This window comes from Phyllobates terribilis, unplaced genomic scaffold, assembly GCF_046119375.1.
Source record: "Phyllobates terribilis strain yellow unplaced genomic scaffold, ASM4611937v1 Scaffold_8__6_contigs__length_399053987, whole genome shotgun sequence".
NCBI lineage: Eukaryota > Metazoa > Chordata > Amphibia > Anura > Dendrobatidae > Phyllobates > Phyllobates terribilis.
Genome location: NW_027362768.1, coordinates 276,296,746 through 276,321,101, shown reverse-complemented (window position 1 = coordinate 276,321,101; position 24,356 = coordinate 276,296,746). Strand labels below are relative to the sequence as shown.

At 49.5% G+C, this 24,356-nt stretch overlaps 1 protein-coding gene and 1 long non-coding RNA gene across 2 annotated transcripts; one reads left to right on the top strand and one right to left on the bottom strand.

The window, feature by feature from the left end:
- Positions 1-567: 567 nt before the first annotated feature.
- On the top strand, positions 568-11,365 carry LOC141156516 (uncharacterized). The gene is made up of 3 exons (XR_012247652.1): positions 568-817; positions 10,344-10,516; positions 11,122-11,365. It is a non-coding gene; the product is annotated as an uncharacterized lncRNA (long non-coding RNA).
- A 3,984-nt stretch (positions 11,366-15,349) lies between these two features.
- On the bottom strand, positions 15,350-18,504 carry ATF4 (activating transcription factor 4). Its single transcript, XM_073644265.1, has 3 exons — positions 18,231-18,504; positions 17,500-17,799; positions 15,350-16,249 (listed from the first exon to the last, which is right to left on the bottom strand). The coding sequence occupies exons 2-3, from the start codon at positions 17,705-17,707 to the stop codon at positions 15,438-15,440; spliced, it is 1,020 nt and encodes a 339-aa protein (XP_073500366.1). The 5' UTR covers positions 17,708-17,799; positions 18,231-18,504; the 3' UTR covers positions 15,350-15,437.
- Between the last annotated feature and the right edge of the window lie 5,852 nt (positions 18,505-24,356).

Below are 24,356 nucleotides of genomic sequence, written 5' to 3'. Positions count from 1 at the left end.
TCACTGGAGATCACTTATTGAGACATAGCTATTGGTCATGTAACAGATGCCAACCATACTACATGGAGCGGGCTCAGCTACATACACAGGTACATATACATTGACTGATTCCAAAAGGTTAAAGTAACATTCCAGGGTCTGATAAATGTGAAGAAAGTTCACAAACACAAAATACGATGCAAATACAATAAACATGACTAAAATACTAAAAGGGAATCTGACACCAGGCTTTTGCTACCCCATCTGAGAGCAGTATAATGTAGGGTAAGAGACACTGATTCCAGCGATATATCACTTACTGGGCTGCTTCCTGCAGTCTTGATAAAATTTATTTTTCATCTGCTGTAGATCTAGCAGATCACTTTTTGTATACACTGTGCATAGGCAGAAAGCTGCCAATCAGTGGTGGTGGCAGGGTTATACAGAGCTCATGAATATGGAGAACACCTGGCAGCAGGTTTACTACTCTTCTAGTAATAATCCCCTACTGATAAAACTGTAATGTTATCAAAACGTCAGCAAGCTGCCCAGTAAGTGAATCATCAGAGTCTCTGCCTCTATATTATGCTGCTCTTAGATCAGGTGGTAAAACCCTGGCGATAGATTCCCTTTAATAGTTCCTGGCCATCCTGAAAGAGCTAGTTAAGATCAACAAATCTTAACTGGCAGAGAGCAAGGCGTCATCTTAATCACTTACGGCCATATAATACGGATGATGATCGCAATGCTCGGACTGGCCGGTGGCTCTCCTGAGCGGAGTTTGTATTCCTATGCAGCCGTCACGCTTGGTTCAGTAGAGTCGCCAGATCAGCACAATGTAAGTACAGCAATTTACAATTATAGATCTACACTGCGGAACATTGTGTTTTTTATGTTCAGCTCAGACGCGGGGGTTTTCCTTTATCTGTCTGTTACTTCCTTGTGCTTCCCAATGTAACATCAATCGTTACCTTAACTCTCATCAGTATCAAGTCCCAATGACAGATTATGTGTGAGAGGACAATTTAATGGGATTATTTGGCAATTTGCAGTAACAGGCCTGCAGACAATCGCTCTCTGCCATGGTGATCGGCTCAGACGTCATGTGGCTTTGTTTGTTGTGAGCAAACACCTGTTAGGAAATTCTCTGACTGGCAAAACCTAGCACTGGATATCCATTTCTGTGGTATCACCCATGTTCTCATCAGGTTTAATCTGAAGAATAATCTGGCCCATCCGTACACATGGCTGGCTCCTACCAGACACTTCTTGTTTGAGCAGTGATGGCTGACCTCAAGAGTCACAAATGCTGGACTAAGTGACCACACTTAGCCTGATTTACCTGTCCGAATATAGACTGCGATGTCTGGACGGCAGCTGTTCTCCTGAACTGAAATCAAGAGGCTTCATACATACCCAGGCTGTAATGTTTAGATCAGGAGACCCGCGGCCGGTCCGGACAGATATTCACAAGTGTGAGAGCAGCTTAACATATACAGGCAGTAGCTACCGGGGGGGGGCAAAGGGTGGGGACACCACCCAGAGCTGCGTTACTTTTAACTGGATCAGCCTGCGCCGATACAGTTAAACTCTGAGGCAGAGCAGGGAGACACGATCTCTTGCACCGCTGCTGGGAGGGCCCCTGCAACTTCAACTGTGTCAGTATCTGCCGATACAGTTTAAATCGATGGAGGAGGGAGCGTCAGCTGATGCTTCCTCCCCCATCATTCTTCTTCAGAGACTGATGTCTCAGTGTGATGACATCATTACATCCTCTATGCTGGGATGTGCGACGCTTAGAACTCAAGCTGCGTTCAGCGGGGAACGAGAAGAGGCATTGTATTTTTTTTTTTTTTTTTTAGAACATTGTGGTGGCCATTAAACTGTATTGATGACTAAGGGGGTGCATTATACTATGAGGGGGCACTATACTATATGGGGATGCATTATACTATATGAGGGAGCACTATACTATATGGGGGTGCATTATACCATATGGGGATGCATTATACTATATGGGGGTGCATTAAACTATATGGGGGTGCTTTATACTGTATGGGCTATGGGGGTTGTGACGACACAGCTTTTCTTCTTAATTATGCCAGACATACTTTCTGATGGCCAAGAGCAAAATACCTTTATTTTTATGTTGACTTTTTAACCTATGTTCTTCTTTGGTTGCTCAACACAGACTATTGTTCATATAACCCTGAATGCTGATTACTTGAGATAATATTAGTGATTGATGAATGGCTGTTATCTACATCTTGTATCAGCTCTTACAATGTATTGTCTGCCATACAGGGACTCTGCACAATGGATGTGTGGCACCCCAGAGGGTCTGGTTGCCACAGTGGTAGTAATATCATGTCTGGGAGCAAAACAGGAGTTTCCTGGTCAGGAACACATTAAATGCAACACCTCCTGCCCCAGACCAGAAAGGGGAGGGTCCTACCCTATATAACTGGATCTGGAGGTGGGGTTAGTGCAGTCAGTCTAGTGTCAGGAGTCAAGTAGGACACAAAGGAGTAAAGAGCCAGGGACTGGAGCTGGAGTTAGCTCGTCCTGGATAGTAACTACAGAGGACCGGACACCGGAGTCCGAGGCTGTGGGGATTACGTACCCAGCAGAAGATACCGCAGGGCAGGGGATTGCAGGTCTCCTGGCCCATCAGAAGCCCGGAGGCTCAGCCACACGAAAGGACCAGTACCGCCACAGAGGAGCGAGGAATACACAAGGCCCGAGTCGCCAGCCATACGGGTGAGCGCAGCACGTTACACTCAGGGACGTGGGCTACAACACGACTATAAGCGGGATAGCCAAAGAGTATAGTCAGAATGGCAGGCCTACAACTTCACCTGGCCAGGAGGACTCTAGGATTGTTCCCAGACTGATCAGGCCCTCAACACTAGCCGGTACTCCCGTTGGGGCCCATATAATTGCCAAAAGTAAAGACCCTGGGACTGCACTGCAAAGACTCCGTGTTGTCATTACTGATACCTTGCACTACCACCACCATCATCCATACACGCTGCCCTGAAGCTCCACTCTTCCTGTGGGGAGTCACATCACCTTGCTGCACATACCACCAGCTTCAGCGGACTGCTCCTCAGCAGCGGTTCCCAATAACCGCATTCCACAGGTGATGTAGTCGGACTATACATAACTGATACACATAGACTACCCTGGTTTGACTGCCCTGGGTCACGGACCGGGTCGCCGCCACGGTGACAACCCCCAGCATCTACAGGCCCGGCTCCAGGTACCCCACGGCCCAGGGGGCGCGTCAACTTTGGCGTTGTCGGCAGGATTGCGTGCCCGCTACCACCGGGTACTGCGCGCCTTCACAGACTGTGTCGCATACCGTGGTGAAGATTTCCCGTCATTTGTCGCCGTTTTCCCGCCATTGTCCGCCATTTTCGAGTCGCTGCGCGGGAAGAAGAGGGGCGTGATCGCTGGAAAAGCGCGAAGTCCAAAGCCCCACCCCAAGCAGCACCAGGTCCTGGAAGGAGCCACAGCGAACGCTGACGTCAGACGCGTGCGACGCCAGGTCCTTGACAGAGACCATCGCCTGCGGAACTGCGGCCTACGGAAGAAAAGAGAAGGAAGGTAGGCCACTGTTCACTAGGGGGGAGGAAGACGCCCGATATGGAGGGAACTTCAACCACCGGCGCGGCCGCTGCCGCGGTAATGCCATTCTCCATGCCATATATACCGGGGGTGGCGTGGTTGCCCCAGTACTCAGGAGAGTCGCACACCCTGAGTGACTTCAAGGAGAGACTCAACAGTTTATTTAAAGTATACCCCCTGTCCGAGGAACAGAAAGTGAGCATCCTCATAGGCCAGTTGATTGGTGCAGCCCAGAGAGAAGTAAAATCCTGGTCAGCCAGAGAAAAAGGGACTGTTAAAGAGATACTGGCCCGCCTAAAGGACACTTTTGACACCCGTACTATGGCAGAGATAAAGATGAAGTTTTATGGGTGCAAACAACGGGCACAGGACAGTGTACGGGACTATGCTTTAAACCTGCAGGAGGCGCTGAGGGCCATCAAACAGGTAGACCCTGACAGTGTGCGTGATGAAAACAGACTGTTAACTGAGCAATTTATTGAGGGTTTACTGTCCAGCGCCCACTTGGACCTTGCTCAATTTAAGGACAGGGCCATCCGGGTGCTACGGGAACCAGCACCAGGTGGCGCTACAGCTCACCGGCGCCCAGCTATCACCTACCACCAAGTGGTGGCACCCTTTTCCCCGGAGCCTGTAGGAGCACTATGCACAGACTCTGGACAATTCCCCGTCTACAGACCTGCACCATCAGGTCCAAGAGTTAACTAAAAGTGTAGCTGCGCTAACCAAAACTGTGCAGTCCTTGCAGGTGTATTCCAAAGGAAAGATCCAGCAGGCTTCCAGTCCAGAGGACGCCCCGTGGCGCCAACAGAAGAGGATTCCACCATCCAGAGGGAGGAACAGCGACCGCTACGACCAGGACGGACAACCCATCTGCCGCCGCTGCAACCAGCCAGGACATTATGCAAGGTACTGTCATTTAAACGAGCAAAACCTGGGGCAGAGGGCCAACCCCCAGGCGTAAGACCACCAGGCCCATCAAGCTGGCGAGACAAATATGTGGGAGGACGACCAGTCCTACCTATCGTGCTGGACGGCTTTCCAATGAGCGCGTTGCTGGACACTGTGTCCCAGGTGACCACCATCCCCTACATTCTTTTCAAACGGTACTGGACTGATTTGGACATTACCCGCCGTCCAGACGAACATTTAAGTATTTACGCTAGTAATGGTCAACCCGTACCTCAGGTGGGGTACAAAGAAGTGACCATAAAGGTTGGCAAAGTCGAACTGCCAGCACAAGGACTGATTATTGTCGACATTGATCGCCGAGAAAGTCATCCCATAATAACCTTAGGCACTAATGTCATTGAAAATTGTCTTGCAGAAATAATTGTCTTGTTACAGCAGGTTGCGGAGACCGCCAGTTCCAGCCAGCAGTGGGTCCTCCAAAGAGAGATCAGAGCCCTGATGAAAAGACAACAGGTAGAACTGTCTGGTGGTGAAATTGGCAGTGTCAGGATGAGCGACCCATTCCCTATTGCCATGCCCCCACGAAGTGAAATGCTGATATGGTGCCGGGCAGCAATTGGTCTCCGGGGTAGAGATTACCAGGCCCTGGTGGAGCCCGTCTACTCCGACAGTAGGCCCACCATTTTGACAGCCAGGGGGGTGGTTGATGTTCGCCATGGGAGAGTGCCAGTCCGCATCCTGAACATTGGGGAAAAAGAAGTCCATTTGCCCCCCGGTATGCCACCCTGGCCAAACTATTCACCGTCAGTCACAATTCTATAAAGACAGTGGAACCCTTGCCTCCATCCAAACAGGCGGAGGATAATGGCTCCAAGGGACAGATGGAGGACTGGTGTCAGAAGCTGCATGTGGGCACTGACTCCACCCCTCAACACCAAAAACAGGGAGTATACCGGGTGGTCCAAGAGTATGAAAGGGTCTTCAGTAAACACCCGCTCGACTTTGGGCAGGTAAAGGGGGTTCAACACCATATCCCCACGGGAGACCATCCACCCATTAAAGAAAGGTACCGGCCTGTACCGCCAGCACACTACCAAAATGCCAAAGGGATGTTGCGAGAGATGAAGGAGGCTGGGGTAATAAGAGACAGTTGTAGCCCCTGGGCAGCTCCATTAGTTCTTGTAAAGAAAAAGGATGGCACAATGAGAATGTGTGTAGACTACAGGCAAATTAACCGCATAACACATAAAGATGTATACCCGCTACCCAGGATAGAGGAGTCACTAGCTGCGTTAATATCTGCAAATTATTTCTCTACTTTGGATCTTACTAGTGGGTATTGGCAGGTTCCTGTAGCAGAGGCGGATAAGGAAAAGACCGCATTCACCACCCCGATGGGCCTCAGCGAGTTCAACTGCATGCCATTTGGGCTCTGCAACGCCCCAGGAACCTTCCAGCGGTTGATGGAGTGCTGTCTAGGGCATAAGAATTTCGAGACAGTCCTGCTGTACCTGGATGATGTCATAGTATACTCCAAGACATATGAGGATCATCTGAAGCACCTGGCGGAAGTGTTTGAAGCCCTGGCTGGCTTTGGCCTGAAGGTGAAGCCGTCAAAGTGCCACCTGCTGAAGCCCAAGGTACAGTACTTAGGACATGTGGTAAGCGCTGACGGTGTAGCACCAGACCCCGACAGAATCACCGTAATCAAGGACTGGCCGAGACCTTCCACCATTAAAGAAGTGCGGCAGTTCCTCGGGTTGGTAGGCTACTATCGAAGGTTTATACCAGGCTTCACCAAGATGGCGGCACCCATGCAGGACCTCCTGATAGGCCAGTCCAGGAAGGCCAAGAACCAGAAACCACCATTCAAATGGGGCAAGCTGGAAGATGAGTCCTTCACAAGGTTGAAGATGACCCTAACCGGAGACGAGGTCCTGGCCTACCCTGATTATGGCCAACCCTTCATCCTTCACACGGACGCGAGCAACGTGGGACTAGGAGCGGTGCTGTCCCAGATCCAGCAAGGCAGAGAAAGGGTGATAGCCTTCGCCAGCAGGAAGCTCCGGCCCACAGAAAGAAACCCAGAAAACTACAGGTCCTTCAAGTTGGAGTTCCTTGCCATCGTCTGGGCCGTGACAGAACGCTTCAAGCATTATCTCGCCTCCTCCAAATTCACTGTGTACACGGATAATAACCCGCTGACACACCTGGATACTGCAAAACTTGGTGCCCTGGAACAAAGATGGATGGCCCGACTGTCTAATTAAGAATTCACCATCAAGTACCGGGCTGGGCACAAGAATGCAAACGCAGATGCGCTGTCCAGAATGCCTAACTTGCCAGACGGGGGAGAAGACCCAGAGGAGCTGGAAGAGATAGAAATCCCCACGTTCCACCGCCATGGGATAAAGCAGTGCTCCATTGTGTGAAGAACAGGTGCTCTGCCAACAGAGAAGCCACGTTCAATCCATTGCCCCACCATAGATGGGCAGAAACACAAGACAGTGACCCGGCTGTTCGCCTAGTCAAAGAGTTGCTGACACAAGCTGACTTATACCCTGATTCAGATGCTCCAGAAGAGACCAAACAGCTGTGGTGGAAAGAAAAGAGCAAGATGTTCATCTATGAAGGGAAGCTGTGTCGAAGAACTGTCAACTACCGGACACATGAGCTGGTCTGGCAGGTGGTAGTCCCGAGGCGAGATGCGTCTATGGTCCTGGAAGCGTACCACGATGGAGCAGGACATTTTGGATGGAAGAAGCTGGAAGTCCTGCTACGTGAACAGTTCTATTGGGTTGGCATGAGGAAAGCAGTCGAGAGGTGGTGTCGAGAATGCGGACCATGCAACCTGAGAAGAAAAGACCGTGACAGCCAGAGGGCTCCCCTGCAGCCCATCATCACCAAGCAGTCACTCGAACTGGTAGCCCTGGACCATGTGAAGCTATCCCCGAGCAGGTCAGGCTATGTCTACGCTCTCACCATTGTAGACCACTACTCCCGGTTCCTGGTAGTAGTGCCAGTCAAGGACCAGACGGCTCAGACAGCAGCCAGAGCTTTCCAACAGCACTTCTGCCGCCTGCATGGTTACCCAGAACATGTGCTAACTGACCAAGGTCCGGCCTTCGAGGCAGAAGTATTCCAGGAATTCTGCAACCTGTACGGCTGCAAGAAGATCAGGACAACGCCTTATCACCCCCAGACCAACGGGATGTGTGAAAAGATGAATCAGGTGGTGATAGACCTACTGAAGACGTTGCCCTTGGAGGAACGCAGCCTGTGGCCAGAAAAGTTGCCAGACCTGGTGGATCTCTACAACCACATCCCAGTGAATTCCACCAACTGCACACCAGCTTACCTGATGAGAGCAAGACCTGGTAAGCTGCCCATCAATCTGGATATGGGAGTTCTGAAACCAGAGGACGCCTCACCGGATGTGGATTGGGACACTGAGCGGCAACAGCAATCCTGTAAGGTACAAGAAAGTGTTGAAAGAAGTCTGTCCCAAGCAAGAGAAAGGCAAGAGAAGACTTACAATCAACATGCACCTGCTGCCCCCTTGTCACCGGGAGAGCAAGTCCTAAAGAGAAAAAGGCGGCTCCATAAATTGGATGACCAGTGGGAAAAAGAGCCGTACACCATTCTACCATCAAGTCATGATAACACCAAGGTGTACCTCATAAGTAAGGATGGAGGAGAAACGACAGCAACAGTTTCCAGAGACCACCTGAAGAAATGTCCCGAGCAGCTACAGCATGCTGAAGAAGGCCAAGATATCCCTCAACCCGCAGAGGAAGTGGAAGAAATGGTCAGCACAGTACTCGGAGAATTTCCCCGGTCATTGACGCAAGTGAATGCCATTGTTGTGCCAGTCCTTACATTTCTCCAACCAGCCCCTCAGGGAGCAGTAGAAGTCCCAGTAGAGTTTGAAGAACCATTAGCCCCGGAGACAGAAGATTCCTCATCAGCAGACCAGGAGAATCTACTCTCTGCTATTAGAGAGCCTGTCGTACCCACGGTAAGCCAAAGGATCCGTAGGAAGCTGCCCAACCTACCAGAGACACCTCCAAACACCTGTAGTGAGGTGAACATTGAGCCCACCACACCAGGGGTAAATACAGGGGACCAAGGTAGAACACAGACAGACAATGTGTTACGTAGATCTACTAGAAGCACCAAAGGTCAAATCCCTGCCCGCTGGAGGATTTAGATGTAACCTATGACTGTAGTATTGCAAATGTTGAAATGCTGTATATGTATGTACTAATTGTGTTTTTCCAGTTACCCGACAGGGTCCAAAGACTTTCAGGTTATGGACAGTGAATAACCAAAAACTTTACCCTGTAAATAGTTGCACCTATAAAGTGCCCCTTTGTGCCAGACCACAGAACAAAAACCCATGAAGGTGGCTGAAGACGTGGTCCAACATACGGATCATCAATGCCCTGTAGCCACTCCAGGGCCCTCGTAGAGGGTTTGGGACGGGTCCCTCAAACTACATCTTCTTCAGTGGAATGGACACCTGGTTACGGATGATACCGTTACCTAAAAAGACAGTAATGCTTGTAAATATGTTCATGTATTGTTTTTGTTTTGCTATTGTTTATTGTTATCTGTTACATTTTTGCAAAATATGCTCAGTTCCGGAGTACTGAAATTTACTAGGGGGGAATGTGGCACCCCAGAGGGTCTGGCTGCCACAGTGGTAGTAATACCATGTCTGGGAGCAAAACAGGAGTTTCCTGGTCAGGAACACATTACATACAACACCTCCTGCCCCAGACCAGAAAGGGGAAGATCCTGCCCTATATAACTGGATCTGGAGGCGGGGTTAGTGCAGTCAGTCTAGTGTCAGGAGTCAAGTAGGACACGAAGGAGTAAAGAGCCAGGGACTGGAGCTGGAGTTAGCTCGTCCTGGATAGTAACTACAGAGTACCAGACACCGGAGTCCGAGGCTGTGGGGCTTACATACCCAGCAGCAGATACTGCAGGGCAGGGGATTGCAGGTCTCCTGGCCCATCAGAAGCCCGGAGGCTCAGCCACACGAAAGGACCAGTACCGCCACAGAGGAGAGAGGAATACACAAGGCCCGAGTCGCCAGCCATACGGGTGAGCGCAGCACGTTACACTCAGGGACGTGGGCTACAACACGACTATAAGCGGGATAGCCAAAGAGTATAGTCCGAATGGCAGGCCTACAACTTCACCTGGCCAGGAGGACTCTAGGATTGTTCCCAGACTGATCAGGCCCTCATCACTAACCGGTACTCCCGTTGGGGCCCATATAATTGCCAACAGTAAAGACCCTGGGACTGCACTGCAAAGACTCCGTGTTGTCATTACTGATAACTTGCACTACGACCACCATCATCCATACACGCTGCCTTGAAGCTCCACTCTTCCTGTGGGGAGTTACATCACCTAGCTGCACATACCACCAGCTTCAGCGGACTGCTCCGCAGCGGCGGTTCCCAATAACCGCATTCCACAGGTGGCGTAGTCGGACTATACATAACTGATACACATAGACTACCCTGGTTTGACCGCCCTGGGTCACGGACCGGGTCGCCGCCACGGTGACTACAACCCCCAGCATCTACAGGCCCGGCTCCGGGTACCCCACAGCCCAGGGGGGCGCGTCAGATGTTTGCTAAGATATGCTAAATACCATTCTAGGATGTTTGCCAGACAACATTGGGGGGATGAGCTGTGGATATTCCAGCATTGTAAATTAATATCATGATCCTTGACCCTTAACCTGTGAATGATGGCTTGAAAGGATAAATGTGGACTATAAAAAGGGGGTCTCTGTTTCTGTTTAGAGAGACATTACAAGATGAGAGCCTAAGGGACCACAGCCCTGGCCGGAAAGGTACAGAACTGCTTCACTGACCGTTGCGGAACTCTCAGAGACGATGTGAAGAATCCAGGTTGGGACAATCAGGTCACCTGGCCACATATCTCACAACTCTAATCCTGGCAGGCCAGCGGAAGGGTGAGACTGTGTAATTTTGCACCATCTTGGGTATTTGCTGGGACTGTTCTATGTGTTAGTGATTGCTGGTGGTTCAATAAATTATTGCCAAACTGTTTACCATCACCCTATGTTGTCAGAGTAGTGTTCTGTCTACGGAAGACCCCCGTGTCTTCACAGGGGAGCATTATGCTGTATGGATGACTATGTGGGGGCCTTTAAACTATATGCAAGCAATTATAGAGTGTAAAGGTTTGTGTGGGGTCCATCCAGCTGCGTGGAGAGGTATGTGGCAATTATACTGTATGTAGGCCTATTAGACAGTATGGAGGGCTGTATGGGAGTCACAGTTGGGGGATCATACTATTTTGGGGTCATCATACTTTTCCAGGGCAAGAAACAGTAGGGCCATCATAGATTACGAATGCAATGAAAGGGGAATCCAGGGTTCCAGTAGGAGGAAAATTAAGAGGGCACACAGTAGGCGCAGTACTAGGGACACATACCCCAATGCTGATCCACTGATGCCATATTAGTAGGATGAGGAGTTTGTGCAGGTTGGGGATAAATGGAGACGGTTCCTGAAATGTGAGAAGTCTTATGTGTCTTTGTTGTAATCTCTGCAGCCGAGTCCTGGCTTTAAGAAGTTGTCATGTCAGTCTGGGCCAGATGGAAAAGATGGGAAAAATTAACGACTATCAGAAAGAACATCAGCTGAAAGTCACCATCTATAATTGTACTGTAATCTTATATGTTCTGCAGGACTGGTATATACCACTGTATGTCCCCATATGGCGGTAATATCAGTGTTGGTCTTTGTATACAGGGAAAATATATATTTTTGTACCGTATTAGCCAGTGGATAGAAAAATATTAAGATTTGATGAAGAGACCTGAATAGACTCGAAAACTTGCAACTTGTTACCATCTTTTCAGCTAGCCATTAAAAGGTATCAACCACTGAGGTCTTTGTATAGAGATTATTTTAGTAATGGCATGGTCATCTGCTGAGGTTCTCCTACATCCACTATTAAGCTATATGCCCACGTAGCGTTTTTACGGCCGCAAAAACGCTTGTAACTGTCTGCCACGCAAAGCAATGTGAATTTGGATGTGCTGTGCACATGATGCGCTAATTAGCGCGCCGAATTCGCGTTGCAAAACGCAGCATGACCATTTCTACCGCGATTACGCCGCAAATTCGCGGCCATTGAGGAACATTGAAACGCAGCAAACCCGCAGGTATATGTGGATTTGCGGCGTTTCAGTTAAATTCAATGGCCGCGAATTTGCGGCGTAATCGCGGTACATGTGGTACCCAGGATGAAGAGGAGACTACAACTCCTCTTCATTCTGGCTACCACGCAGTGAAAAAAAAAGAAAAGAAATAAAAAAAACCTGTATACTCACCTCTCCAGTCTTCTCCAGGCCGCGTCCTCTCTCCTCAGCGTCCCGCGGTGTACTTGCAGGACCTGCGGTGACGTCATTTAGTCAGCTGCTGGTCACGCGACCACTCTCAGTGGTCAGGTGATGGTCGCGTGACCATCAGTTGACTAAATGACGTCACCGCAGGTCCTGCCAGTACACCGCGGAGAGAGGACGCCGCCGGCAGCACACCGGAGAGGTGAGTATACAGGTTTTTGTTTTTTTTTAACTTTTTAATTTTTTTTTACTATAGATGCAGCATTTAAAGCATCTAAGTTGGTCACACAATATAAATCCATGCCGACTGCATGGATTTATATTGTGTGACCAACTTGTCAAGCACTTTTCCAAGTGATGCTAAAAATTGCTAGGAAAGCGCTTGACAAAATGCATGCGAAAACGCATGTAAAAACGCTGAAAAAAACACTTCTCTCTGGCAGAAAAAAAACACATGTAAATCTGCGTTTTCTTTTCTGCCAGAGAGGCAAAAACGCTCTGCATCAAATCTGCTACATGGGCACGTAGCCTTAGGGTGCGCCACCATAGTTGTAATCAGGGTTACATGATAAGGAGCCCACTCAGAAGTTTCACCCCCCCCCTGAACCAAATCCCTAGCTATGGCTCCGTGTACAGAGAAGGGGAAATATGGAGAACAGGAATAAATGCACAAAGATTATTCACGTCTAAAAATGAATCCGCCAGACTGTATTAACAGTGTCTAGGACTATGTGAAACATTTTAAGTGTATGTGCACACGGAGTCTTTTCACAAAGCTTTTGGAGCAGAATCTACAGGTTTTTGAAAAGTTTTAGAGAGGCTCTGCTCCAAAACCGTTTGCACATAGCTTAAGGCTATGTGCCCACGATACAGAAATGCTCAGGATTTTTTCCTGAGCATTTCTGCATCTCCCTGGCAGAAAAAAACACATGCGGATTGTACATGCGTTTTTCCTGCCAGGGACATGTGGAAGTGAAGCGTTCTTCACATGCATTTCCGCATGCGGGTTGACAAGCGCTTTCCAAGCGATTTTAGCATCACTTGGAAAGTGCTTGACAACTTGGTCACACTATATAAATCCATGCAACCGGCATGGATTTATATAGTGTGACCGAAAGAATGTTAAAAAATAAATCTATACTTACCTTTTGATGGCCCCCGCAGTCTTGCTTCGCTCCGCCCTGGCTTGCCGGCAGCTCGCGGTACACTACACTGAAGGACCTGCCGTCACATGAGTGACGTCAGCGCAGGTCCTTCAGTCCACCGCAAGCTGCCAGCAAAGGAAAACAAGCACAGCGGGGGCCATCAGAAGGTAAATATATTTATTTTATTCTTTTTTTCACAGGTTCTATGGTACCCGGGTCCGAAGGAGTCTCCTCTTCTCCAGACCCCGGTACCATCTGCACATTGAAACACATGGAATCCGCAAGTCAATGGCGGCGAAAACGCAGCGTTCCGCAAAATAATTGGTAGTGCTACGTTTTTTCCCGCAATAACCCACAGCGGAAATTTCCGCAGCATGTGCACAGCACATGCAGATTATCATTGGGGAACATGGCAGGCCTTCTACCATGCGTTTAAGCGTTTCTGCCGCTGCGCAAACACTTAAAAAACGCATCGTGGGCACACAGCCTAATACTACTGCTTTTTATATCTGGGGTTTTTATGCCATCATTTTCCTTAAAAAAACAAATTTGTCACACAACTGAATAGATCTTAACGTGTTCGCAGATGCTTAAATTATTGATCTGACTCCACTTTCACAGGGTGCACAAATATTTGTGGCCAGCTTCTGCAGTCTCCCATCTATACAATATGGGCAACAGTATGTGACCGACCACATGTGCCTAAGATATTTATCCCATCTCAGGAACCGTACATGCAGATTATGGAGCTTGTCCACCCTTTTTAGTCCTTACTATATTGAAAAGACTTTACACTAGGTTTTGGCGTGTTTGCCGGGCCCTGTGCCCACTGAACCAAGAGGATTTACTTGTTAGGCATCAATAATTGCCAAGAACCAGACTCCTAATCAGCTATCAAAAAAATCTCAACGGTTATAGTCCATCGTTCCTCCATACTGAAGCATGTTCCTATGCACCTACAATTTCCATAGAAAGCAGACATGGTGAGCCTTCATAACACATTCAAGTTAATGGGGTTCTCTGGACTTATATAATATCAGTGGAAATTAATCAGCCATTAGGCCAAAAGACACTTAACAGAGCTGCATTTACTGTGTAGTGGCCACATCCAAGTGCTGCAGATCAGCACCTATGCAAGAGGACAGGAGCAGCTCTGCAGACCTCAGCAGCCACCCACAGAGCTATTCACAGCTGATTTTATATTCCTGACCTGAGGAATAAAGCAACATGTGACCAGAAAACCTTTTAATGAGCACCATGTAAGCCTAAGGCCGATTTCACAGTACAGAGCACGGTCTTCTGACATGAACCCAAAAGCTGCAGAGGCACAGGAGGCTGTGGAATTCGGTCAGGAGGCACACAGCCTCTCCAGAAATTAGTCTGTAAAAGAATAGCACATGAACATTTTGGACTAAACAGCTATACCCACAAGTGGATCATCATTAATTGTAATACTGCACCTGAACTTTTAATCTGAAAGCACAGCAAATCCAAGTGCAGCCTCAGCAATCCATGCAAAGCTTAAAGTTTTTGGGTCAAAAAGGTTTCTTTTTTAATTATGGTCCCCCATAGTGCAATAAAAAAAATGAATTTTGATATTTTCCATACTCGGCCATTTTAGATTCTTCCTATTGTTTCAGCAACCAGTGGTCAGACTGGCATAATCTCTTGCATTTGTGTCTATTGTCAGGGGGAGCAGGGTTGGCCATGACATCCCCTATTGTGATTGGAGGATCCAGTGTTATCAGAGGTGTAACCTGTCTGTGAAAATTGCACAAGATTACTAATTTCTTGAGCTAAATATCAGTGCACATAGTCCCAGCGCAGCTCCAAGGTAGTATTTCCTATAGTGGTGCAGTAAATACTTAACAGTTTCTGCTGTGCTCCCCATCACAAGGGGTTAAAGTTGCAGGACGCAGGCATCAGTACAGATGAGTGGTGTAGAGCACAGAATGAAAAAGCCAAAGTACAGGCGCTCAGTGCAGCTTTATCATGGCCAAACATTTATATGCACCTTCCCACCTGCTTGGTTTCCATCCAACTCTGCCCTTCTCTAGCTTTATAAAGCCAGAGCTGTCAATCAAAGGGGGAGGGGAAAGAGTGGAACCAAGCAGGTGGGAAGGTGCACTTATTTATTATGCAAGAACCAGCCATGTACAGGTGTGACTTATCCTTCACAATCTTTACTCTCCTTAAACACTGTTGTCGGCACGTGTGACAATTCTTCATAGATGTAATATCTGGGCTGTTGTTGAGGGAGTGGAGATTACATTATAGCCAACACCCATTTACTACAAAATAATTTATTAAGTAGACATTCATGCACAACACATAACCTCTATATACAACATACACAACACTCCCAACTTTCTGACTCAGGAGCTGTTTGCTCGTTTGCTTTTGGCCTTGCGGACTTCCTCCATCAGGTCTTTCAGATACTGGATCTCCTTTGCTATGGATTCGGCCTTCTCGTTGAGGATGTCATTCTTTGCTTCCAGTTCTCTGCACTCTGCAGAAATCGCATCTTGCTCTGCTCTCTTCTTCTGCCGGTAGCGAGTGGCTGCTGTTTTGTTCTGCTCCATCTTCTTCTGTTTCTTGTCTACTTTGGGTTGCCCTACAGTTTTTACCTTTGCCAACACTTCTCTATCATTTAAGGGAAGATCGTAGGGTTTGGGTCTCTCAGAGATAGGGGATTCGGGAGAAGACTGGACACTACTAGGGTACTCTGTAGATGTGGGACTGTGCTGAGGAGATCCTAGATATGATGGGCTCATACATATGCCACTGTCATTGTCTGAGGACTCTTCCTTCTCATGCTTCATAGCATCTAGAGTATATGAATCTGAGGATCTTTTGTCCTCCTCAGCAACATCGACCTCACTGCCTAAATCTAAAATAAAGGAATGGTCTGGGCTGGAGACCTGGGACTGTGGACTCACAGGGGCCACCTGATCTGCCTCCAGTGAAGGTTTTGCAAGAGATATTTTGTCTGGTGATGGCACATATTGGCCTAGCACCATAGGGAGAGGTGGGTCCTCTAGGAGATCACACGAGTCATCCAACGTGGCCATGAGCTCATCGGGAGAGACGGCGGAATCCAGATCTTCCATCCCGAGCAGGGAATCGAAATCAAACTCCTTCAGGTCCATTTTTTCCACCATCCAATCCATGCCGGAGAAGGCGTCTCCTGAAAATAGAAGAAACTCAGTCTACAGATACAAGTCTCATTACCTACTTGTGTAGCACTCTACATCAAGCCTGCACAACATCCAGCCCGCTAAAGTATATGCAGCCCGCAGAGGGGTCCAGGAGACTCCGCTCCCTTCTCCATAGATTCAAATGTAGTTCCAAGGATCAAGTGCCTCATTATTGTGGATGAGGGGTTTAAGGTACAGTGAGGGCACAATGCAACGTGACAGTTGTGAGATGGTGGAGTACTTTATTCAGAGAGGCAGTGTGTAAGGGGGAATATTTTGGAAAGGGACTGTAGAGGGGGAGGAAGGGAATATTTTGCAGATGGGATTTTTTTTTTTTAGCAGTAAGCACAGGTAATTTATTTAAGGGCAGCACATAGATATTTATGGGGCAGTGTAATGATACATGGTGCTCTTAAAAATTAAAGTAAGGAAGTGCTGCGTCTGTGCTACATGTTCTCGAAAAGATGTGACCTTTTAAGTTCCTGGATGTAAATGTTTCTGATACTGACAGCGTTTTATCGGTACTGTGGTTCCTGTACGATCCAGTGTCTGATGATGACTGGTAACTCCCAGCATCTCCTTACCATTGTTAAAGACATACTGAGAGCTGTAGGTTCATGTGATACAATGTTAAGTACCCCTTGGGATTGGTTCAGTATGGCATTGTGGCCCTTGGACAAAAAAAAAAAAAAAAAAAGAGAATACATCAACAGGAAGCGGTCACCTGACTTATACTACCCAAATCATAGGCAGCCTGGCGCACGATTGTAGTTAGGTATACATTTCAGTAAAGCGCAACTGCATTGGTTAGACCCATCAAGCATCTTGAGACTGTGCTGGGAAAAGCAGACAGACTAGTCTGGTCTCAAACCAGATATAAAGCATATCCTGCATTTCAGAAAAGACCTGACTACAAATGTGAAGCTACAGCATATAACCAGGTGACCTTTCATGGTAAATTCAAATTCTGGCAGATAGAAGTTCTGCTTCACATTGGACCACAATGATTATTAAAGGCTATTGGGCACGTAAGCTTCACGATACGGCTCACACCCGCGACCGGCCATTAATAGGGTCTGAGGGGAGATCCAAGTCAGTGCCACCCGGCAACATGAGGCTTATTGTGTGATGGGCCAGTCAGACCCCAGCATCCTCACCTCAGAGGGCCATTAACCCATACAGGACATGGTGTTCTTGGTTTATTACTGTAATGATGTGTACATATCCCCACATTCCTTACCATGGAAACTGCCAAGGGATTCATCCAGGAGCAGCAGATCAGAGACGCCATTCTTAGCCTTATCGCTGGACAACCTATGCGACGGGAGGTACCCGGGCACCTCGATGCAGTCATCCAAGAGACCCAAACTTTCATCAGCCGCCAAAAACGACTGGTTGAAGGGGGACAAGAAGTCCCCCAACAACATATCTTCGCCCAACAGGCTCATCTTTATCAGGTATTAAAGCTTTCAGGTAGAAAATGGATTTTGAGCTTTCTTTCTCGTATACAGCAAGGCTGCTGTGGGATACCTTGGAAAGCCTGCGGAGAAGAGAAGAAAACCATAATTGTAGATAGATGGCTCCACAGATCCGACCAACTGTCCGTCCTCATGATCTCCTCGGCTTGTAAGCTGCCGAGCTGACAGGCTGCAGCTTCCTCATGACCTTATATGGTCACGTCCCCGGACACGCCCACGCAGCACGAGGATAGCGGCCATTTCACAGCTCGCACCGCCGCCATTTTACGTCAGATGCGAGTACTAGTCTACGAGACATCCGCGGTAATGTCACCTCCCAGGGGCCGCAGCCTCCGCAGGGAGCACCCGAGCAGCTGCCACCACAGACTGACTGGACACTGACACCACAGGGAAACAAAAGGAATTTCTAGCAATAACATCGAAAGTCTAGTAACGTGCGCCACGTACAGCCTGCATACACCCCGCCATTATACACAGCAACCCGTGTACTTACGCCATGGTGGTGCAGATGCCGGGGTCTGACAGCGCCGCTGGGTGCTGCTGCCTTGCGCTGGCCTGGGGATGGGTGCCGCTGGCCGCTGCTGCCGCTATACAGCCATGGCTGCTGGCTCTGGTCCGCGCTGTGGAGTGTAACAGACTCTAGCTCCTCACTATCTACACCTAAGGAATCAAACGGAGTATAAAAATAGCGGAATGTACGAGCTACTCTATCTACGTCTTCTCCTTCATTACACCTGCAGACTGACGTGGCGGGAGCGCCGAGCTTTGTTTATATATAGACGCAGTACTAAATGCCATATCCCTCCGCAGGAGTGTTGTATCCCGTTATGCGTATTCCTCCGCTCACATTCCTGGAGTAAATGGGCGTGTGCTGCTCGCGAGGAGCGGAAGTCATGATAAATAGTGCATGTAGGGCCGTGCTGTGGTAACAGTCATATATACGGTGTACACACAGTCATTTTGCACAGTGACCTTGGCCGTGACACACGCCATGCCACAACACAAGAAATCACAATCTGCATGATTGTCAATGAGTTGTCATTTCGGGGTTACGATGTGCATCACTGCATCAGAGCATGGAAAACCTAAGGTGACACGGACTGATCAATGGCACTAAACACCTGCCGATGGGGAACCGGTTACCAATTGGGGCTCATTTAATGTCCTGCTCACACAGGCAGTGAATGATGCGCTGTGGAAGAGATCTGCACTAGATGGCTCAGTCACATAGGCCGCCATTGTTCTCAGCAGTGCGAGTCTGGACCACACACAAGTGATGGGTCATTCGCCAATGATCTTGTGTAAAGAGCCGGCACCCCTCTGCGACTGATGGCAGCCCGCTGTGACTGATGGCAGCCGGCTCTCGCTGTAACTGATGGCAGCCGGCTCCCGCTGCAACTGATGGCAGCCGGTTCCCGCTACGACTGATGGCAGCCGACTCCCGCTACGACTGATGGCAGCCGGCTCCCGCTGTAACTGATGGCAGCCGGCTCCCGCTGTGACTGATGGCAGCCGGCTCCCGCTGCGACTGATGGCAGCCGGCTCCCGCTGCAACTGATGGCAGCCGGCTCCCGCTGCGACTGATGGCAGCCGGCTCCCGCTGTGACTGATGGCAGCCGGCTCCCGCTACGACTGATGGCAGCCGACTCCCGCTGTAACTGATGGCAGCCGACTCCCGCTGTAACTGATGGCAGCTGACTCCCGCTGTAACTGATGGCAGCCGGCTCCCGCTGTAACTGATGGCAGCCGGCTCCCGCTGCGACTGATGGCAGCCCACTGTGACTGATGGCAGCTGGCTCCCGCTGTGACTGATGGCAGCCGGCTCCCGCTGCGACTGATGGCAGCCGGTTCCCGCTGCGACTGATGGCAGCCGGCTCCCGCTGTGACTGATGGCAGCCGGCTCCCGCTGTGACTGATGGCAGCCGGCTCCCGCTGTGACTGATGGCAGCCGGCTCCCGCTACGACTGATGGCAGCCGACTCCCGCTGTAACTGATGGCAGACGGCTCCCGCTGTAACTGATGGCAGCCGGCTCCCGCTGTAACTGATGGCAGCCGACTCCCGCTGTAACTGATGGCAGCCGGCTCCCGCTGCGACTGATGGCAGCCCGCTGTGACTGATGGCAGCCGCCTCCCGCTGTAACTGATGGCAGCCGGCTCCCGCTACGACTGATGGCAGCCGACTCCCGCTGTAACTGATGGCAGCCGGCTCCCGCTGCAACTGATGGCAGCCGGTTCCCGCTACGACTGATGGCAGCCGACTCCCGCTACGACTGATGGCAGCCGGCTCCCGCTGTAACTGATGGCAGCCGGCTCCCGCTGCGACTGATGGCAGCCGGCTCCCGCTGCGACTGATGGCAGCCGGCTCCCGCTGCGACTGATGGCAGCCGGCTCCCGCTGCGACTGATGGCAGCCGGCTCCCGCTGTGACTGATGGCAGCCGGCTCCCGCTACGACTGATGGCAGCCGACTCCCGCTGTGACTGATGGCAGCCGACTCCCGCTGTAACTGATGGCAGCCGGCTCCCGCTGTAACTGATGGCAGCCGGCTCCCGCTGCGACTGATGGCAGCCCACTGTGACTGATGGCAGCCGGCTCCCGCTGTGACTGATAGCAGCCGGCTCCCGCTGCGACTGATGGCAGCCGGTTCCCGCTGCGACTGATGGCAGCCGGCTCCCGCTGTGACTGATGGCAGCCGGCTCCCGCTGTGAATGATGGCAGCCGGCTCCCGCTACGACTGATGGCAGCCGACTCCCGCTGTAACTGATGGCAGCCGGCTCCCGCTGTAACTGATGGCAGCCGGCTCCTGCTGTAACTGATGGCAGCCGACTCCCGCTGTAACTGATGGCAGCCGGCTCCCGCTGCGACTGATGGCAGCCCGCTGTGACTGATGGCAGCCGCCTCCCGCTGTAACTGATGGCAGCCGGCTCCCGCTACGACTGATGGCAGCCGACTCCCGCTGTAACTGATGGCAGCCGGCTCCCGCTGTGACTGATGGCAGCCGGCTCCCGCTACGACTGATGGCAGCCGACTCCCGCTGTAACTGATGGCAGCCGACTCCCGCTGTAACTGATGGCAGCCGACTCCCGCTGTAACTGATGGCAGCCGGCTCCCGCTGTAACTGATGGCAGCCGGCTCCCGCTGCGACTGATGGCAGCCCACTGTGACTGATGGCAGCCGGCTCCCGCTGTGACTGATGGCAGCCGGCTCCCGCTGCGACTGATGGCAGCCGGTTCCCGCTGCGACTGATGGCAGCCGGCTCCCGCTGTGACTGATGGCAGCCGGCTCCCGCTGTGACTGATGGCAGCCGGCTCCCGCTACGACTGATGGCAGCCGACTCCCGCTGTAACTGATGGCAGCCGGCTCCCGCTGTAACTGATGGCAGCCGGCTCCCGCTGTAACTGATGGCAGCCGACTCCCGCTGTAACTGATGGCAGCCGGCTCCCGCTGCGACTGATGGCAGCCCGCTGTGACTGATGGCAGCCGCCTCCCGCTGTAACTGATGGCAGCCGGCTCCCGCTACGACTAATGGCAGCCGACTCCCGCTGTAACTGATGGCAGCCGGCTCCCGCTGCAACTGATGGCAGCCGGCTCCCGCTACGACTGATGGCAGCCGACTCCCGCTGTAACTGATGGCAGCCGGCTCCCGCTGTAACTGATGGCAGCCGGCTCCTGCTGTGACTGATGGCAGCCGGCTCCCGCTGTGACTGATGGCAGCCGGCTCCCGCTGTGACTGATGGCAGCCGGCTCCTGCTGTGACTGATGGCAGCCGACTCCCGCTACGACTGATGGCAGCCAACTCCCACTGAAACTGATGGCAGCCGGCTCCCCGCTACGACTGATGGCAGCCGACTCCCGCTGTGACTGATGGAAGCCGGCTCCCCGCTGCAACTGATGGCAGCCGGCTCCCCCTGTGACTGGTGGCAGCTGGCTCCCCGCTGTAAATGATGGGAGCCAGGACCCCAGTGACGGCCACTAAAGTCTACAAATGGCTTTCACTGGGGGGAAAACAAAGTTTGGCGGCGGAAACCCTAACCAAAACCATGCCCACCCCGCCATTTCATTGGCTGGCTGCAGGGATCCAGATGTGCTAATTGCATTTTAAACGTGTGTTCACCTGGGGTGATCTCATATTTAAAAGGAAATCCATTTGGGATCCAAAAGAGCTGGCTCATTTCGGTGTGAGGAGCCAAGTGATCCAGATCCAAAAAGAGCCGGACTGCCCATCCCCACCATGCAGCGTTGACAACAATTATTTTTTTGTGCTGCACAAAAGATCATTTCACCTGATGATTGAGCGTTTTGTTCATTTATTGAGTGATTGGCAGCCTGTTCACACTATGCGGAATTTCAAGAAATGCTTTAAAGAAGTGAGGCGCACTTACTCTTCTCTCACTAGGCATTTTTCAAAAGCTAAAGCGAAAAAAAAGCTCAAAAGACTGAACATATGACCACAAAGTTATTTTACAACAGAAATGAACAGGAAGAAGTGTTTTGGAAGCAATTATTCATTTTTCAGTGAGCTGGTTCTCACAGAGAGTGAACAACTCTTTAATTTGCCTAATCTCAGTTGATTTATGACCACATAAAAGTGCAGCTCAACATTGATGTGGTCTACAACCATAAATCAGCTGAGAGCAGCTCAGCTAAAGAGAAATAAAAAAAGTTACAAACTCCTCTGTCAATTTAACAGAAAAAAAGTGCAGGCTCTGACTCAAAAAGCGCAGGCTGTGACCCAAAAAGCGCAGGCTCTGACCCAAAAAGCGCAGGGTCGCAAATGTGTTTATAATCTGGTTTTAAAAGGAGACATAACACTTCCACCAAAAGTTGCACATATGTTGCATTCTGGAAGCAGAGCATTTTTTTTTCCAGTTTGCTTCCTACACATTGTTCATAGTCAAAGGATCGGACAGCTTTTTGGGTATGTATTTCTCTAAGCTTTGCGCAGTCTTACAACAATTTATGATGCCCATAACCCGTTCATTATACAACCCCTGGCAAAAATTATGGCATCACCAGGCTCGGAGGATGTTCATTCAGTTGTTTAATGTTGTTGAAAAAAATCAGATCACAGACATGGCACAAAACTAAAGTCATTTCAAATGGCAACTTTAGGACTTTAAGAAACACTAAAAGAAATCAAGATTAAAAATGTGGTACTCAGTAAGGGTAATTTTTTTTCAGACCAAGCAGAGGGAAAAATTATGGAATCACTCAATTCTGAGGAAAAAATTATGGAATCACCCTGTAAATTTTCATTTCCAAAACTAACACCTGCATCAAATTAGATCTGCTCATTAGTCTGCATCTAAAAAGGAGTGATCACACCTTGGAGAGCTGTTGCACCAAGTGGACTGATATGAATCATGGCTCCAACACAAGAGATGTCAATTGAAACAAAGGAGAGGATTATCAAACTCCTAAAAGAAGGTAAATCACGCAATGTTGCAAAAGATGTTGGTTGTTCACAGTCAGCTGTGTCTAAAATCTGGACCAAATACAAACAACATGGGAAGGTTGTTAAAGGCAAACATACTGGTAGACCAAGGAAGACATCAAAGCGTCAAGACCGGAAACTTAAAGCAATATGTCTCTAAAACAGGAAATGCACAACAAAACAAATGAGGAACGAATGGGAGAAAACTGGAGTCAATGTCTGTGACCGAACTGTAAGAAACCGCCTAAAGGAAATGGGATTTACATACAGAAAAGCTAAACAAAAGCCATCATTAACACCTAAACAGAAAAAAACAAGGTTACAATGGGCTAAGGAAAAGCAATCGTGGACTGTGGATGACTGGATGAAAGTCATATTCAGTGATGAATCGCGAATCTGCATTGGGCAAGGTGATGATGCTGGAACTTTTGTTTGGTGCCGTTCCAATTAGATTTATAAAGATGACTGCATGAAGAGAACATGAAAATTTCCACAGTCATTGATGATATGGGGCTGCATGTCAGGTAAAGGCACTGGGGACATGGCTGTCATTACATCTTCAATAAATGCCCAAGTTTACATTGATATTTTGGACAGTTTTCTTATCCCATCAATTGAAAGGATGTTTGGGGATGATGACATCATTTTTCAAGATGATAATGCATCCTGCCATAGAGCAAAAACTGTGAAAACATTCCATGAAAGAAGACACATAAGGTCAATGTCATGGCCTGCAAACAGTCCGGATCTCAATCCAATGGAAAATCTTTGGTGGAAGTTGAAGAAAATGGTCCATGACAAAGCTCCAACCTGCAAAGCTGATCTGGCAACAGCAATCAGAGAAAGTTGGAGCCAGATTGATGAAGAGTACTGTTTGTCACTCATTAAGTCCATGCCTCAGAGACTGCAAGCTGTTATTAAAGCCAGAGGTGGTGCAACAAAATACTAGTCATGTATTGGAGTGTTCTTTTGTGTGTGTGTTTTTCATGATTCCATAATTTTTTCCTCAGAATTGAGTGAGTCCATAATTTTTTCTCTCTGCTTGGTTTGAAAAAAATTACCCTTACTGAGTACCACATTTTTAATCTTGATTTCTTTTAGTGTTTCTTACAGCCCTAAAGTTGCCATTTGAAATGACTAGTTTTGAGCCATGTCTGTGATCTGCTTTTTTTCAACAACATTAAACA

Coding starts and splice junctions, on each gene's coding strand:
- ATF4 (XM_073644265.1), bottom strand. CDS start 17,707: ATGAGCCTGTTGGGCGAAGATATGTTGTTGGGGGACTTCTTGTCCCCC. Junction 16,250..17,499: donor ATCCCTTGGCAGTTTCCATG/GTAAGGAATGTG, acceptor TTCTATTTTCAG/GAGACGCCTTCTCCGGCATG.